This window comes from Diuraphis noxia, unplaced genomic scaffold (genome assembly GCF_037042655.1).
Source record: "Diuraphis noxia isolate RWA-SAM2 unplaced genomic scaffold, SU_Dnox_SAM2 contig0004, whole genome shotgun sequence".
Taxonomy (NCBI): Eukaryota; Metazoa; Arthropoda; class Insecta; order Hemiptera; family Aphididae; genus Diuraphis; species Diuraphis noxia.
In genome coordinates this window covers 47,390,636-47,407,639 of record NW_028301714.1, presented here as the reverse complement: position 1 = coordinate 47,407,639, position 17,004 = coordinate 47,390,636, and the positions used below count along the sequence as shown (strand labels likewise).

Genomic DNA, 17,004 nt, shown 5'->3' with positions numbered 1-17,004 from the left:
CAAAGACACAAAAAAAACACACATCATTGTAAAATCAATACATTCATCACTTCGTTCAGAATCTAAAATAACTAGATTAAATTTCCGGAAACTACCCTGAAAGTTGAACAATTCTGCATTTTACTACTACCGAACGTGATAAAAAATAACTTATTGACTAATTTATTATGTACATTCACGGAATTGCTCAGAATCTAAAACAATTAGGTAGGTATATCTGCTGATAATGAAATCATTGTCTCATTATTCACCCTTATGAATGTACTTCCACGACATGCGCGACATTATATGTTGTCGTTTTGTTGCTACGGTAACTACATTAACAACAAATTTAGTCCATGCTATTAAGCAGAATAGTAGTAAGTAGATAACACATGTTTTTGATCATAAACCTAGAATGTTTTAAGAATTATTTTACAAGTTTCAAATTTAAATTAATTTTTTTTTAAATGACAGACATTCGGAAAATCTTTATTATGAAAACAGCAGGTAAATTATAATATCTATATTTATACATTTATATCATTGTATATAGTATTTAGGTAAACATTTTTTATAAATATATTCATTAAATTTTGTTAATTTACAGGTAACTATTTTGGGCTTGATACATTTGATGAAAATATAATTTTAAAATCGGGTTCTGAGCACTTGAACGCTTTCTTGAACTCTTCTAATTGTTGCACATTATATATAAAAAATACAGACACTGAAACACTAGAAGCAAATGACAAAAACGTAAGTAAAAAAAAAAAAAATATTCAATAGTACCTAGTTGTGATAATTAACAGCATTCTGTTATATATAAAACAATAATTATGTAATTAATTATTTCGTTTTATGCTCAATGGCCTATGTTACCAAGGGTATATAAACAATTTAAAAAAAATTACAATATAGACTATAAATCTAAAATCAGTGGTTTCAAACACGGAGAGACTGTGTGCGACGTGTGGTCTTCAGACGCTTTCGATGTGGCCCGCAATAATTAATTCAAACATTTATTTATAAATGTTTATATATTTTTTTTTTTAATATTGAAAGACAACATTTTTTAACTATATATTTTAGTTATAATATTTGACATTCTTAGTGTCTTTTCTTTACATCCTGTATTAGTAATTCCTAATTACCAATAAAATAGTTTTTATAATTTGTAGTATTTGTAACAAAATGAGTAGGTACATGATACTTATATTAGTGTGTTTGCCATGCGCGTAAATCAAAAATCGTTACACCTTATAAATCATACATTTTATAGACATAAATAAACAAAAAAAAACTGAAAAGGTCTACAAAAATGTTTTCTGCGTACTTTTGAATTTTTGGTGTATATATTATACATATATATGCATATGGCCCGCTAGTAATTTGAGTCTGAGACCACTACTATAAATTATAGGTTTAAATGTAAACAACAGTTTATATAATTATTTAATCTTTGTTAATTTTAATGAGGAGGGATAAGAATTTTATACACTTGCAATAGGGTGACGAGGTGGCCGAGCGGTGTAACGCGTCAGCTGTGGCTCAGCCGGACCGGGTTCGATCCTTGACCATCAGGCGACATTTTTCTCCGGGAAAGTCACGGTGTCCGGAGAATAAGTGCCGCCATCCCCCACTCCGGGGCATTGCAGATACCTACGGGTGCCCCAATTAAAATTCTGCCAAAACTCACCCACGTGTAACACACCTACGACCGTTCCATAAACCTGCAGTACCACCCCCTTCCCAATGGCCCAAGTTTCCACGGGATAATTAATAAAAATAAAAAAACACTTGTAATAAATTTTAGTCACAATTGTATTATTTATTTATAGGCTTTTCAAAAAGATCAGAATAACAACATAATAGTATTTTATAAAACAAGATCTGAAAGTATAACAGAAGATAATTTACACTCTATTATATGCGTGTATTCCATGTTAGATTCTCCAACAGAAGCACTCTATAATAGTTTGCATTATATATACACACCTTCACTTTTAAAAGTAATTAATATAATAATATCTATACGCTATAAATACATATAAAATATAAGTTAGTATTTTTGTATGTTATATGTATTTGTAACGTGAATTTGGCTGGAAATTCTTATAAATATGAATAGAAATATAATTATTTTATGTTATAAAAACCATAGGATACTGAATCAGATATAAAACTCGACCCGAAATTACAATGTCTAATTTCAGACCTCGAAATGGGATTAAAAACTACTATTTTAAAGTCATCACTACAGCAGTTAAATAATTCAATAGAACCACACTTAGGAGGTAATTATTATTCAAATACGTACATAGCAAGAAATATTGAAACGATCTAAAAAAGTTTTCGTAGCTATTCTAGACATTGAAGACGAAGCTGACTATTGGTGTGTTGTAAAAAAACATACAAAAAATAAAGAAGAATCGATCGCAGCTGAAAAAATATGTTCTTTATTTTTACCTGTAACAAAGCAATTAAAGTATCTATTATTTTTAGTATTATTTAAATTATATATTTTATATACCTTATATTAAAATATTATTATATTACATATTATTCTCTCTATAATCTTTCTTTTAGAGAATCGTCTATTCATGACATGGAGGAATGCTTAGAAAACATACACAATTGTCTCGATGACATATGGAAAATCGAAGAAATTAAATATCCTCAAACCAGAATGGAACATTTATTTGAAGTTATCGGAAACGGTATGATAAAACTCATTCAACGAACAACAAGTGATATGAATATATGGACTGGAGATCATAATGCAAATATAGACACGTTAAAAATGTGTATGAAAACCTGTAACAAATGGATTAAAATATGTGAACAGTTAACTATGTTGTATTGGCCAAACTACACTTATCATAAATGGATTGGTCCAACATTTTTGCCGAAAAACTTAATCACATTTTCTAATCATATTAAAGAAGTTAGTATAAAACATAAATATAAGTAACTTTGCTTTAATTGATTATTAATTTTAGATAATATCAATATTATGTGTAAATAACCAAATGATAAAATTATTGAGTGCCTATGAGCAAGAAAAATTGAGAACATCAGAAAATTTGAGATCATTTATCGGTAAAAATTAAAAACTTATATTTTAAAGCGGTTATTAATGTTATTGACTACCATTTATTATATATTCTTTAATAAGTAATAACGTATACACTACAATAATAATAACTATTAAATGTATAGAATTCAATGGTGTGAGTCAATTAAATACTTACACAAAACAGAAATGGGAAGCTGCTGTAGAAAAATTTGAACAAAAATTGCAACCAGCTGAGGATTTAATTGCTGGGAAACTTAGAAATTTGATTAATAGTAAAAAATCAAACACTGTAGAAGTAATAACAATTAATAGTATTAGTATAATATCTATTTATGGTATATTTTAAATATCAAAATGTTATTATTAATTTTGAAATAGCTAATTCATGAATTTACTCATTACCAAGAAATAATAGAAAGGCCAAAAATGTTTGTTCAACTCAAAGGAGAATTGGAAAATTTCCTAAATTGTCTAAAACAAATTATCAGTGTAATAGGAGATAATGCCGATGGAGAACAAAAAATGAATGTACTAGAATTAGCAGGTTTAGAACCAATTGTACGAAATTTATATTCATTGAAACAACAAGAAGCTAAGGTATTAAAACCTAATTAAACTATTTTAAACTCTAATTTCTTCCTCACAAACATGAAACTCATATTCAAATTTCAAAAATTTGTTTCAATATTTAATACGTAAATTTTTTTACATCGTTTATTAACGCTTACATAATTTTCATTTCAGTTAAATGATATCGAAAGAGTAAGCGATCGCATACTAGCTAATTTAAATGATTATCCACAACTCAAAGACACATTAACGGTTCAAAAGAAATGCATTAACAATTTGATGACAGAAACTTATAGTAATTGGATAAAAGATAGAAAATCTGCAGTAATTAACAAAAGTTTTAGGTATACAATTTAAGCTATTTCAAAATACAATTAACATTTATTACACCATTTTGTAGTTAAACTTATATAACTATAGGCCTGTTTATAAAAAAACGATGATTATTAATTAATAACTATCACATGAATGCTGAATAATTGTATCAGGTATGTATAGTTTACCTATGGAATTAATTTGGTAGCCAATATAATATATATAAGATATATAGAAAATATTTAAACTACCTGTCTAAATATTGTGTAAAATAAAAATTAGTATTTATTTTGACCTTTTTAATTTATACTTTGTACAATTAATAATAGGTTTAATAAATATTTCTAATGAATCCCTAAGAAAACAAGAAGGAAATAGAAAAACTACTTTAAGTACTAACCTAAAAAGTTGTGTAAAATTGTGTTGTGAGATATTTATGCAAACTGCAATAAATGTAAATAACTGAGTAAGATTACTCTTTTATTATTGATTTTATTACACAAGATTAATAGAAACAAAAGAGAATAAGTTGCAGGCATGTTGTTTGGCTACCATATTATTATTAAAATAAATTATATCGAGAATAAAATAGATAACAAAGAGTTAACAGGAGAACCTTTAGTAGTCATAGTACCAATAACCTGAATACATGTTGAACTGTATTTTACATACATTTTCTGATTAACTCTATTGCATAATTGCATTTCATGAACAATGAACATAGGTATTATATATAAATTTTATTTTTTTTTTAAAGTTCATATTACTCATGATAAATTGGACATTAATGTATATGTTATGTGCTTGAAAATTATATTTAAAACTAAAATATAGAAAATATAGTTTATAGCCTATAGGTAGAAAATCTTTAATTAATTATTCTTGATTTACACATAATAATAAAATGGTAAGGTGGTCTATATAACTATTGACTATACTATGCCAATCTGACACTGACACTGACAATAATTATTAATACTTAATAGTTAGTAGTTACAAATACATATCTAAAATCAACCAATATTTAAAGGTTAAATTCTGATGATCCTGTGGTTTACTTTCAATCCAACAAACTGATGAAAGTCAATTTTAATCCGGATATAGAATTACTAATTAGAGAGGTAAAAATGTTAAAAATTCTTGGCTACAATATTCCATCTGATATAGAAAATGTATCGGATATGGGAAGCAAATTTATACGGCAAGCAAAATCTCTCGAACAAGTATGAAAATAAAATATTTATTCAATAATATTTGGTGTACGATTGGTTCATAATAATGATTAAAACATGTTCCATACCTTAGATAGCTTCATTTCATAACACAATAGGAGATCGAATGATCTCTTCTCAAAGGCCCATGATGCTGGCATCAGCAGTCGAGTTGTTAAATCTTGTTAAACAGCAAAAAAATGTAACATGGACCGATATCCATTCTGTTGATATTTATATACTAGAAATGCGAAAACTAATGGAGAAAATATCACTTGAAAATCAAACATTAGCTAATTACCACCAATCCATATCCAATAAGGTAAACTAAATAATAAAATGTTGATAAACGCACAATTAACCATTTAATTATAATCAAATCAAATCAAATGTATTTTATGCCACTAACATGTTTTAGATTATAAATCTTATGAGTATAGATGTTTTGCAAGAACAACAACAGTGGAAGGTCTGTTTAAAAAGCATCAGAGACATTGTGAGACAAGTCGAGGAAAAAGTAATATAAAGCGTAAATTTGTAATTTATATTTTATGTTAAAATAAATAATCTGAGTGATATCAATCGTTTTTTCATAAGTTTTCCAACTGTGAAGCGTGGAAAACACACTTGGATTTTCAAATATACAAAGCCTTAAACCATAGATATCAAATAGGACTAGAAGCTCTAAATCAACATTTGCCCGATTTTAGAATAGAAATTGTATACAGGTATAATTTATTGTATAAAACATATGCAAATTGAAGTTGAGAATGTTTAATTACATTTTTATTTTTATCAGGCAAAGACAATTAAAGTTTAACCCTCCAATAGAAGAGATACGAATGAAGTATTATTCTCTACTGAAAAAATTTATATCAGTACCAATTGGTTTTCGCGGTATAGTGAATTCGTCCGTTTCAATATTTGCATCCATAGTAGACATGTATGTAACAATTATTGTTACATTTTTATATTATTTAAACGTTACAATAATGTACTATTGTTATTTTTTTAAGTAATGCATCCAAATTCCCTAAGTTGTTCTTAAGAGCCGAAAAATTATTTGAGAAATTAGAAAATGTTTTAAAAGAATGGGAAAATAGAGTTTCACTTGGTTCAATAGACATTGAGAAAATGATTCAAGAAAATATTAAGACTGCACACGACTGGGAAAACAATTTTAGATCCTCTAAGTCGTGGGGTCAACAGATAGCTAAATTTAACTGGTAAATTTAATAATTATTGTATTCTATAATATTACTTATTCAATAAATGTTAAAATTAATTGTTTATTCAACTATTGTAGCGCTGAGTTAAATGTCGAGTGCTTTATTGTAAGCACTGCAGCAGTGCGATTAGAATTGGAAGCACATAATCGTCGTTATTGGGATACAATGTCTACTTTATTGCATTCATCGATTTTATTTGACATTGCTACGTTAAACAAATTTATTGAAGACTCTGTCATTATGCTTCAACAACAAAATTCATCAGCAAAACAAATAAACAATAAACACAAAAAAATAGTTAACGAGTCATACGAAGTAAAATCTTTGAAAAATAATTATCATGAAAGCCGAATCATTAATATTTTTTTCTTTTTAGATGAATCTCATAGCCTTGGAAATTGTAAAAAAACAAAAGGTTTTATCAAATTGGACAAATGAAAAAGTAGATAAAATGAACCAGACCTTATCCAGTTGGGAAAACTTTAAAAATATGCTAGAAAATCATCAAATGGTTATGAAACAGCAGATAGATGCAATGAAAAGTAATTTAACAGTGGAAATACAAACCATTTTAAATATGTTCGATACATTCCATTCGAAGTGGCAACAATATAAACCAAAAGGTTTTGAAGACGATAACAGTTCCAAATTGAAAAAAGTTGTTGAATTTTTAAAAAATAGTCGTGTCGAATGGAATACGCTAAAAACACAGAAGGAAAAAATAGTGTATGATTATCAAACAATTGTTAACTATTTAAAATCCATGAAATTTTAAGAATCCTTTTTTTGTTGTATAGGAATGACTGCAAAGATGCTTACATTGATATACCAGACTTCAGTTCATATGATTCGATTGAAAATGAATTGCTACATTCTGAAAGCATATGGGGCCTTTACGATGAATTTAATTCAGGTTAAAAATATGTCCATAGTTAAAAATGAAATATATTTAAAAAAAATAATGGTAAAAATTAATTTCAGATTTGCAAAGCATTGGCCAAGAAAAATGGATTGAATTTCGTAGTAAAGCTTATAAAAAATGTATGGATTTTATTTTTAAATGGCAAGAGAAACTTAAAGAAACAGCTGCATCTCCGTTAACAATCAAAATACACAATGAATTAGAAACCTTCAAAGTAATTTATCATATGAATAATTTAAATATTGAATTGATATTTTAAATTGTTTTGTAATAATTTGTTGACTTTAGGTCTTTTCGCTATGCATTAAATATGTTCAGGGAGAAACCTTTACAGAAAAACATTGGATTGAAATGTTTTCATTAATTGGAATTCCGTTTAAGCATATTGAACAACTAACATTTGAAGATTTTATTTTAGTAAAAGATAAAATCAAAGAAAAGCTAACTAGTTTACAGGTAAAAAAATAAAATAAAGATTGCTGAATATACTGATGCACGAGAATATGTACATTATGTTATTATTATTATTACTATCATTATTTACATTACTCGTATATTTGAAGGAATTAAATACTAAAGCATCTAATGAAATTACAATCAGACAAGCATTGTCTGAATTAGATATATGGGAATTTGAAACACATTTCTCTTCTATAAACTATGTCGACTCAAAAGGCCACACTATTCGTATTATCAACGATTTTAAAACTATATTCAACTCGGTAAGATAAATTTTTCTATATAAAATCAAAATGCGATTCGTAGTCTAACACGCATTTTGGAATAATACACATGGTATAGAAGTACAATGTATATATATTTTTTATTTTTTTGATAGATTGGAGAGAAACTATGTTTATTACAGTCAATAAAAAATACTTCAAACGACGAACAATTTTTAGACAAGTCTAATGTATGGGAAGGTAAATTAATGGAACTCGATGCATACCTAAGACAATTTTCCCATATACAAAGAAAGTGAGTTTTTCGATAGGTTTAGATTAAAACATTATTTAAAGTATTAAATAAATATAACTATACAATATTAATTTTAACAGATGGCTATACTTAGACCCAATATTTGGTAGTGGTGCATTGAAAATTGACAAAGAAGTAAAATTGAGATTTGATAGAGTGGATAGAGATTTTAAATATATATTACAGCAATCTTTAGATTCGAAAATCTTGCAGTTTTTGAAAATAAATAATATTAAAAATTTGTTAGAATCCATGCTTAATTTATTAGCAACAACGAAAAAGAGCTTAAATGATTTTCTAGAGGTAAAAAATAATAATAATATTTTGAATAATGTATAATACTACTATTGAATAGTAATACATTATTATTTGATCTAATTATATAAAGGATAAACGAAAGAGTTTTCCAAGATTTTACTTTCTCAGTGATGAAGACCTATTAGAAATGATTGGACAAACAAAAAAAATATCTGTAGTACAAGCTCATCTTAAAAAACTATTTAGTGGCGTACAAAATGTACAGTTCAATTCGTCTGGGAATATTATCGCAATAGAATCACCTCAAAATGAAATAGTAAATCTTGACAAGCCGGTTCAAGTTTCCAATCAAATTGAGGTATAATGAAACTTTTTTTATTGGACGTATATTTATTAGAAACTAAAACTGTATTTAAATCTTAATATAATTACTTTTGATTTATAATATTTTATTTTATTTGTCATATTTATTAGTGTTTAAATAAAAAAAAAGGTGGCAATTGATTTTTTCAATAAAAAATCATTTTATAAAATTTAATCGTTCGCAGGAATGGCTTAAATTGCTTGTTCAAGAAATAACTAATACGTTGAAAACATGTTTTTTGAATTGTCTAAAAGAACTAGACCCTTTGAAATATCCGTCACAGATTTTATGTATAGTAAATGAAGTCCTTTTCAGTTCAAGATGCGAAGAGGCAATAAAAAAACAACAATTACAGCAATTACAAAAGTCTCTAAAAGTAACCGAATTATGTTTTAAACGTAATATTTATAAGTTAAATTAATGCTCTTATTTCGATATAGTATAATCTATACGAATTACAATCAGTATAATCACAATATTATATAAGAATTTGAATTTTTAATCACTTGTATTTTTTCTTGTACATTAATTTTCAAGCTGTCTTAAACGAAATTTAAAATCAAATGTTAAACGATTTCAGAATCAATTAGATACTTATACAGCGTTAAATGTCGAAAGTACTATAAGAGGAGAAATTGTACTGTACTTGAAAATAAAGGGCCTAATTTTAGACACAATACATCATATTAGTGTAGTAGACGAACTTATAAACTCGCGAGTGACATCTATCCACGATTGGGAATGGCAAAAAAGAATAAGGTTTGAATCTAATGCGTATTGTAATATTTTATACTAATTTATGAAATTAAACGAATCAATCAATTAATTTGTACTATAGATTTTACTCACATTCTGGTGGTGAAATAATCATTAAAATGGTGGATTCGGAATTTACGTATTCTTACGAATATCAAGGGATAGCGCCTAAACTGGTACACACGCCACTCACAGATAACTGTTACCTAACACTCACTCAAGTATAAATTACATAATATTTAGTGCTAACGGAATTTTTAGGCTATCGATCTCATGAATGACATTGTTCTTGTTGTCATTAGGCAATGAGTATGGGATTTGGAGGAAATCCATATGGACCTGCTGGAACTGGAAAAACAGAATCGATCAAAGCGCTCGGTTATCTATTTGGCCGACAAGTATTGGTTTTTAACTGCGATGAAGGCATAGATATCAGATCTCTAACACGAATATTAATCGGTTTGGCGAGATGTGGAGCTTGGGGATGCTTTGACGAATTTAATCGCCTAGAAGATTCCACATTGTCAATGATCTCAACAAGAATACACCCAATACAAGAAGCGATTAAAAACAAAGAGATTAGCTTCATATTAGAAAATCAGAAGGTTCGACATTTAAGTTCTTTTAAAAATTCCATTTTAGAAATGATTTAATATAGTTTCTTTAAATTGTATAATTATGATTATCAGTGGTAAAGTATACATATACAGTATAATGTATGTGACTATTTTTAAATATTACAATAAAATAAGAAATATTTAAGTTTTAAACAGTTTAATATACAATTTAGTATACAATATATAGTTTTCACCATCACATACAACAGTTAGGTACATAATAAACTCAGTTCTTGTTAGATTATCGATTTAAGTAAAAATTAAACAGGTCTCATATTTTGCCTAATGATTTAAAAACAACATATTTCAGATTGATTTAAATTTGAACGCGGGAATATTCGTAACATTAAATCCAGCAGGACAAGGTTATGGTGGTAGAAATAAATTACCCGACAATCTCAAGCAACTTTTCAGACCTGTAGTTATGAGTAAACCAGATCAAACTTTAATAGCTAACGTAACACTTCACGCCGAAGGATTTAAACACCCGCAAATTATAGCTAAAAAACTCGTTGAAACCTTTGATTCTGCCAAGTAAAATTTTATTAAAGAAATATAAAATAGTTTAAGTCAGCTATAATCTATATTATATTTAATGATAAAATCAATTCCGTTAGGCAATTGTTGAGTGATCAACAACATTACGATTGGGGTCTTCGAGCTTTGAAGACAGTAATTGGTTTTTGCGGTACAATTTTAAAAGCTTCAGCGGTGACTTTGAAATCACTTCCAGAAGAATGTTCGGTCGCAGTACAGGCGTTAGAATTGAACACGATTTCAAAATTAACGTTTGACGATAGTGCACTGTTTAAATCACTTATTTTAAATATATTTCCCGAATTAAAAGAAACTAACTACAGCACTCAAATATATGATACATTGACTCAGAAAATACGGAAAGCAGCAGAGGATATGGAATTACAAATTAATCCAAGACAAGTAAATATTTTAAATTTAAATCGTATAACATCGAAGTGAGTTAAATTATCATTATTATTTATCAAGGAACAAAAATGTATTGAACTTTACGAACAATTACAACAACGCATGGGAGTAGTGGTAATGGGTCCACCGTCGTCCGGAAAAACAACAATAATTCAACTATTGTCGCGCGTAATGACGTATAAATGCTTTATTGATTTTTTAATAGTCTTAAATGAGTTTTTGTATTTTTCAGGCCTTAACCACTAACAACAATATAAAAGTACATAAAATTAACCCAAAAGCTCAATCACGATCGCAATTATTAGGAAAAGTAGATTTGGATACGCGTCAGTGGATCGACGGAATAATTAGCAAAGCTGCTCAACAAGCATATTCAGAAAATCCTGGTAAAACAATTGTATTTATGTACAATAATAATATTAAAAAGCAAAAAAGTGCGTAACGCTCTACTGAATATAATAAAATGTCTAGAGAAGCTTCTGCATGTAATAGATGTGTTAACTTGAATTCAATATGATATACAATTATTTTATAGGTATGAGAAACGAATCTGAATGAAGGCGATCTGAAGCCTATATTATTACTAAGTTTATTTTATCATATTTTTGTGATTAAAGTAATTTATTTTATTGTAAGGCATTAACTAACTAGGTGATAACTACATATCGTGTACAAACACACATGAAACAAGCATTAATGAAACATCAAAGCATTAATCGTTCCACTCAGAATCTAAAATAACAAATCTAAAATTAAAATGATAAAAATAATAATGCTTACAAATTACAGTAAAAAAAAAAACAAATTTTAAACCTACAATAGTTTTAAGATAACGATGGGCGATAATGCCTAACTCTATTTATGTATTCTTAAATCGAAACATTTTTGTATCACCATGAAAATATATTATAACATTGTCAATATTAGCCAAGTGAAAAAATTAATATGTATAGACTAGACTAAAATACAATTTTGTTTTACTAGTTTACTACTAAAGATGTAGACATAAACAGTAACTCCAAGAGTTGCTCTTTGAATAAAACCATCTTATTAAATAAATAGATAGGTAATTCACTAATTATTAATATTTATTCAATAGTTTTTTTTTTCACACAAATTAAAATTACCTATTTTACATAAATTATAATTTAACGATTACATATAATTCATTATGTTTGATAATCATTGGCTTAAATTATTTTTATAGATATTATTTCTTGGATAATATTTGATGGGGATGTTGATCCCGAATGGATTGAATCGCTCAATTCAGTCTTAGATGATAATAGATTATTGACATTACCATCTGGTTGGAGAATTCAATTTGGAAATAATATAAATTTTATTTTTGAAACACATTCTCTTGGACATGCATCTCCCGCTACTGTATCGAGAATGGGTATTATTCTTCTCAGGTAATAAAATTAAAATAGTATTTACATTCTTATACCAAAAAGTTATTTATACGTATTCCTTATATACTGCAGCGAAGAAGACATAAGTACAAAAAATGTCATTGATTCGTGGATTAATAAATTTCCCAATAATAGTATTATAAAAGATTACGAAATTCAATTTTATAAAGGTAAAAATATAAACTTTAAAATGGTTCTATGAATATAGAATAAATAATATTGAATATTTTTAAGCTCTGAAATGGCTGGACATAAATGGACAGTTTGTCTGTCCATGTTCGACGATATCAACAGTAAAAAATGTCTTACATCTTTTAACCGACGTTAAATCTAAATCCCATTTCATCATATGTCTAATTAACGGATTAGGAGCAAATTTAATTTCATCAAACAGAGATAAATTTAAAGAAATGGTAAAACGTTTATATTAATTAATAAAAAATTAAAGTAATATCATTCCACTTACAATATAATGTGGTGTTTATAAAAGGTTTTTGAAATGTTTGGAGAGTATGTGCCAGAAATAAATGACGCAAAATATTATTGCTATAACGAAATGAGAGATTGTGTAGAAGCTTACAATTTACTAGAAATGGAAAATTCAAATTTATTTGGAAACAAAATCGGCGATTTAATTGAAACACCTAGAATAGCGAACGCTTCTGATATTTTAGTCAAATGGATACAACATAGTTCATCGATTTTCGTTGTTGGACCATCGGCAGTGGGTAAAAGGTATAATAGTTAGCTAAAATATTACCACTATATGGGCATGACATAATTGTTTTTTTCAGCAAAATCATTTTTAAATCTACCAATCTTTTAAGAGGAATTGAATGCGTAACAATTCATTGCAGTGCTCATACTTCTCCAGAACAGATTTTATTAAAAATGTCACAGGTATTAAAATAAGATATTCGTACCTATATGTTTATGAAATAGATTCGTATATTGTCGTACAGGAGAACTTACTACTGGTACTCCTCACATAATTGAAATATGTTATTATAGAAAGTATTTATATTATTAACTGTCTAAATTTCTACAAGAAAATATTAAATTTTAAATTTTGGATAAAAATATATTCACTCTCTAAAATATTTAAAAGGCAAATTCTACTTATTTTTTTAAACTTAATTTTAACAGCCAATGATCGCCTATGCCAATTAATATTTATTTAATGCGCGTATAATATTGTTTTCGAGGTATGCGTGGTAGTTTCTAACAACAAAGGAAGAATTTATCGTCCAAGAAACTCGGAACGATTAATTTTGCACCTCAAAAATTTAAATCACGTCAAACCAGATAAATGGGGTTCCATTCATCTAGCTGCATTTATACAACAAGTGAGTGTAATATTTTTAACAACATTATTTTTTGTGTAAATTTTAGTGCTTTGAAAACGAAAATTAATTAATAATGTTAACATTCGTTATACATGAAAATTAAATATGTTTTAGTTAATTTTTTTCGGAGGATTTTATGAGCCTGCAACTTTAGAATGGATGGGAATTGACTCTAATATTATAATAATTAATAGCTTAACTTCAATAGACGGTATTAACCCAAGACTTGTATCGGCTAGTAACATTTTACATATTGAGTAAATAAAAAAAAGTTCAAAACTATTATATTTTATTAAAATTATGAGATATTTTCAAACGTTGACATATTTTATAGAACACCACAAAAGCATGAACTTCAAAAGATTTGTATAGAATATGTAAGCACAATAATAGAAGATAATTCAGAAACAATTACTAATGCAATAGTAGATCTATTAGTGAAGGTATTTATTATAATAGTATCGGTTATCGGTTTAATCGATACCTGTAACAATAAAGTTCATAGAATATTTAAACATAACAATGTTATATTAATAATCTTTCTAGACTAGAGAAACGCTTACATCAGTACAGACACCTCATTATACATTTACAAATCATATTTTAGTGGAGTTATGCCAAAATCTAAGCCGATACCAATTTAATGATGGAAATAATGCAGCTCAAGTAATATTTAAAAAAAAAATATCTGCTCCTTTCAATATTAATAAAACCATATTTCAGGTTTTATTTTTCGAAGCAAATCGCATTTTTAATGATCGACTAGTAACGTATGAAGATAAGTTAAAATTTGAAGGAATAATTAATAAGATTTATGCAGATCTTCGTTTGAATTTCAAATATGAAGGTGATTATAAAGTTTCGCCACGTTCTTATACATATATACATACCTATATATATTATCATATTATTAGACAAGTTTTAGTTTAAATGTATTTTTATACTTTAAATAAGCCGATTTGTTCAATTAGGTTTTGTAATATTAACCGCATTATAACATGAATACTTGAAAAGATTATTGATAAACTAATAAATAATATTTTAATAACAAGGTTCTGAAGGTTCATAACATAAACTATAAAGTGATAAAAACCTACTCTATACTCTATAGTCCTATAGAGGGAGTATAAGAAAAAAAATCTCAATTATGATATTGTTCATGAATTTTTTTTCTTATTTTAAAATTTTAAGATCTTTTAAAGCCAAATGTTTACGGAAATTTAATTATGGGTATTTAAAAAAAGGCTCTGGGGGATATTTATTCATATCCCCCCCCCATAATTACGCTGCTGAATGTACCTACCACTAAATAATAATCATATAATAAATAGAAGGCTTGGTAAAATCTATAAAATGTAATTCTTAAGATTGAAAAATATTATTTGAATATCAACCCATTTTCGAAAACAATTAGTGATTTGCAATTGCAGGTGAATCATTCTGGTAAAAAGCATAGTATATTAATGAATACTTAATAATGTACCTACCTATGTTAAATGATTGTGTGAAATTACTATACCATCATCTCACAAATATAATATTTTAGATGTTGTTTATATATGTGAAAGAAAAATGGATCCAAAACATGTTGGTTTACTTTCAAAAGTTTACGTAGAACATTGGAAAAAAATAATTGAAAAATGTATTGTCTCAAATGGTACTCCAAATTTATATAATTTTCTTATGATGCAATTTGTATCAGACATTATTAACGTTTTTAAATTTCTTTCAGAAACCACGAATCAGGAAGTTGAGTTGAACACAGAATTACTGTACCTTATCACAGCCTATTGTGAAAGGGTTTTGACAAACCCTAGAGGGTGTATGTTATTGGTAGGACGTTCGGGAATAGGACGAAACTTAGCCGTAAGAATCGTAGCATCCAGACATAACGCAACAGTCGTGTCACCTAAAATACGACCAGTTTTTAATTTGAATGCATTTAAAAACGACCTCAAAACGGTATTAAATGAACATATTTAAAAAATACAAATATTGATAACATTAAAAAAATTGTTTTCAAATTAGATAATGCAAACATGTGGAATAGACAACGAAGAAGTTTATTATGTTGTCGAAGAATATCACATAGTAAACAATGAAGTACTGGATATCGTAAGTTGTTTAATAGTGTCAGGTGAAGTGATGGGGCTCTATAAAAATGAAGAGTTAGAATCGTTGTGTTCACCGCTCAAAGATCAAATGTCTCAGCAGAATTTTGACGGAACATCGACCAATTTTTTTACACAAAGTATGTCAAATTAATAGCATAATAAAATATATTTCCCCCATAAAAAGTGATAATAACTAATAAGGCACAACACTGTCAATTGCCAACTGTAATATATATTTGTTTGATTTCAGGAGTAAAGAATAATTTACACGTAGTGATGATTTTGGATTCAGAAAGTGAATTTTTCAACAATTGCTTAGAAAACAGCCCGGCAGTGCTAGATCACTGTCACGTTGTATGGCTTGATAGGTGGGATGAAAAAACAATGGAAATAATACCGGAGCTGATTTTAAAAAAGTTGTTTCTTAAACCATAAAATTAATATCAATAATTATAATTCAAACATAAATTTCAGAAATAAAATAATGGATGAATTTCCAAATATTAAACAACATATTTCGTACTTTGCCAGTATTCATCAAGAAGCCGGAGCCTGGATGAATACTTGTCCAAGGCGTTACTTATCATTTATTCAAACATTTAGTGTCTTACTAAAGAACAAACAGGAATCAATTAATAAAAGAATGGTCCATTTAAAAGTAATATAAATTTATTTTATTTTTTTTAAATTGTTTTTATACTTAATAATATTGAATGATTAAGAACTTTATATTCTTCAGTAGTTTGTTAAAATATTAAATAGGTTTGTTAATTAATCTATACTATAGAACTCATCCCAACCTAGTTACGTAATTTAAATAAAATACAATTCTACTTAATAAGATATATCTGTCAAATAAGTTTACAACTCAAAGACTCTTCGTACATCTAATAAACTAGCTTCGAA

General features: G+C 27.3%; 1 protein-coding gene across 1 annotated transcript in view; it reads left to right on the top strand.

Annotated features, from left to right (window-relative positions):
- The first annotated feature begins 374 nt into the window (after positions 1–374).
- The window catches only part of btv (dynein cytoplasmic heavy chain beethoven), a 30,275-nt gene continuing 13,645 nt past the window's right edge, over positions 375–17,004 (top strand). Inside the window, exons 1-48 of the mRNA XM_089225539.1 lie at positions 375–489; positions 590–738; positions 1,821–1,991; positions 2,144–2,276; positions 2,341–2,467; positions 2,569–2,926; positions 2,982–3,081; positions 3,202–3,353; positions 3,437–3,655; positions 3,803–3,972; positions 4,974–5,166; positions 5,249–5,476; positions 5,573–5,671; positions 5,752–5,882; positions 5,954–6,097; positions 6,171–6,380; positions 6,461–6,698; positions 6,760–7,109; positions 7,181–7,296; positions 7,365–7,519; positions 7,594–7,761; positions 7,869–8,027; positions 8,144–8,283; positions 8,364–8,586; positions 8,672–8,899; positions 9,090–9,281; positions 9,486–9,664; positions 9,744–9,882; positions 9,964–10,266; positions 10,589–10,812; positions 10,896–11,217; positions 11,284–11,391; positions 11,456–11,609; positions 12,431–12,638; positions 12,711–12,808; positions 12,873–13,051; positions 13,129–13,373; positions 13,433–13,538; positions 13,844–13,984; positions 14,099–14,241; positions 14,319–14,427; positions 14,531–14,650; positions 14,708–14,831; positions 15,531–15,641; positions 15,717–15,946; positions 16,013–16,235; positions 16,349–16,514; positions 16,573–16,756. Coding sequence (XP_089081665.1) covers positions 450–489; positions 590–738; positions 1,821–1,991; positions 2,144–2,276; positions 2,341–2,467; positions 2,569–2,926; positions 2,982–3,081; positions 3,202–3,353; positions 3,437–3,655; positions 3,803–3,972; positions 4,974–5,166; positions 5,249–5,476; positions 5,573–5,671; positions 5,752–5,882; positions 5,954–6,097; positions 6,171–6,380; positions 6,461–6,698; positions 6,760–7,109; positions 7,181–7,296; positions 7,365–7,519; positions 7,594–7,761; positions 7,869–8,027; positions 8,144–8,283; positions 8,364–8,586; positions 8,672–8,899; positions 9,090–9,281; positions 9,486–9,664; positions 9,744–9,882; positions 9,964–10,266; positions 10,589–10,812; positions 10,896–11,217; positions 11,284–11,391; positions 11,456–11,609; positions 12,431–12,638; positions 12,711–12,808; positions 12,873–13,051; positions 13,129–13,373; positions 13,433–13,538; positions 13,844–13,984; positions 14,099–14,241; positions 14,319–14,427; positions 14,531–14,650; positions 14,708–14,831; positions 15,531–15,641; positions 15,717–15,946; positions 16,013–16,235; positions 16,349–16,514; positions 16,573–16,756 — 8,409 coding nt within the window. The 5' untranslated portion in view covers positions 375–449. The remainder of the gene's footprint in view (positions 490–589; positions 739–1,820; positions 1,992–2,143; positions 2,277–2,340; positions 2,468–2,568; positions 2,927–2,981; positions 3,082–3,201; positions 3,354–3,436; positions 3,656–3,802; positions 3,973–4,973; positions 5,167–5,248; positions 5,477–5,572; positions 5,672–5,751; positions 5,883–5,953; positions 6,098–6,170; positions 6,381–6,460; positions 6,699–6,759; positions 7,110–7,180; positions 7,297–7,364; positions 7,520–7,593; positions 7,762–7,868; positions 8,028–8,143; positions 8,284–8,363; positions 8,587–8,671; positions 8,900–9,089; positions 9,282–9,485; positions 9,665–9,743; positions 9,883–9,963; positions 10,267–10,588; positions 10,813–10,895; positions 11,218–11,283; positions 11,392–11,455; positions 11,610–12,430; positions 12,639–12,710; positions 12,809–12,872; positions 13,052–13,128; positions 13,374–13,432; positions 13,539–13,843; positions 13,985–14,098; positions 14,242–14,318; positions 14,428–14,530; positions 14,651–14,707; positions 14,832–15,530; positions 15,642–15,716; positions 15,947–16,012; positions 16,236–16,348; positions 16,515–16,572; positions 16,757–17,004) is intronic.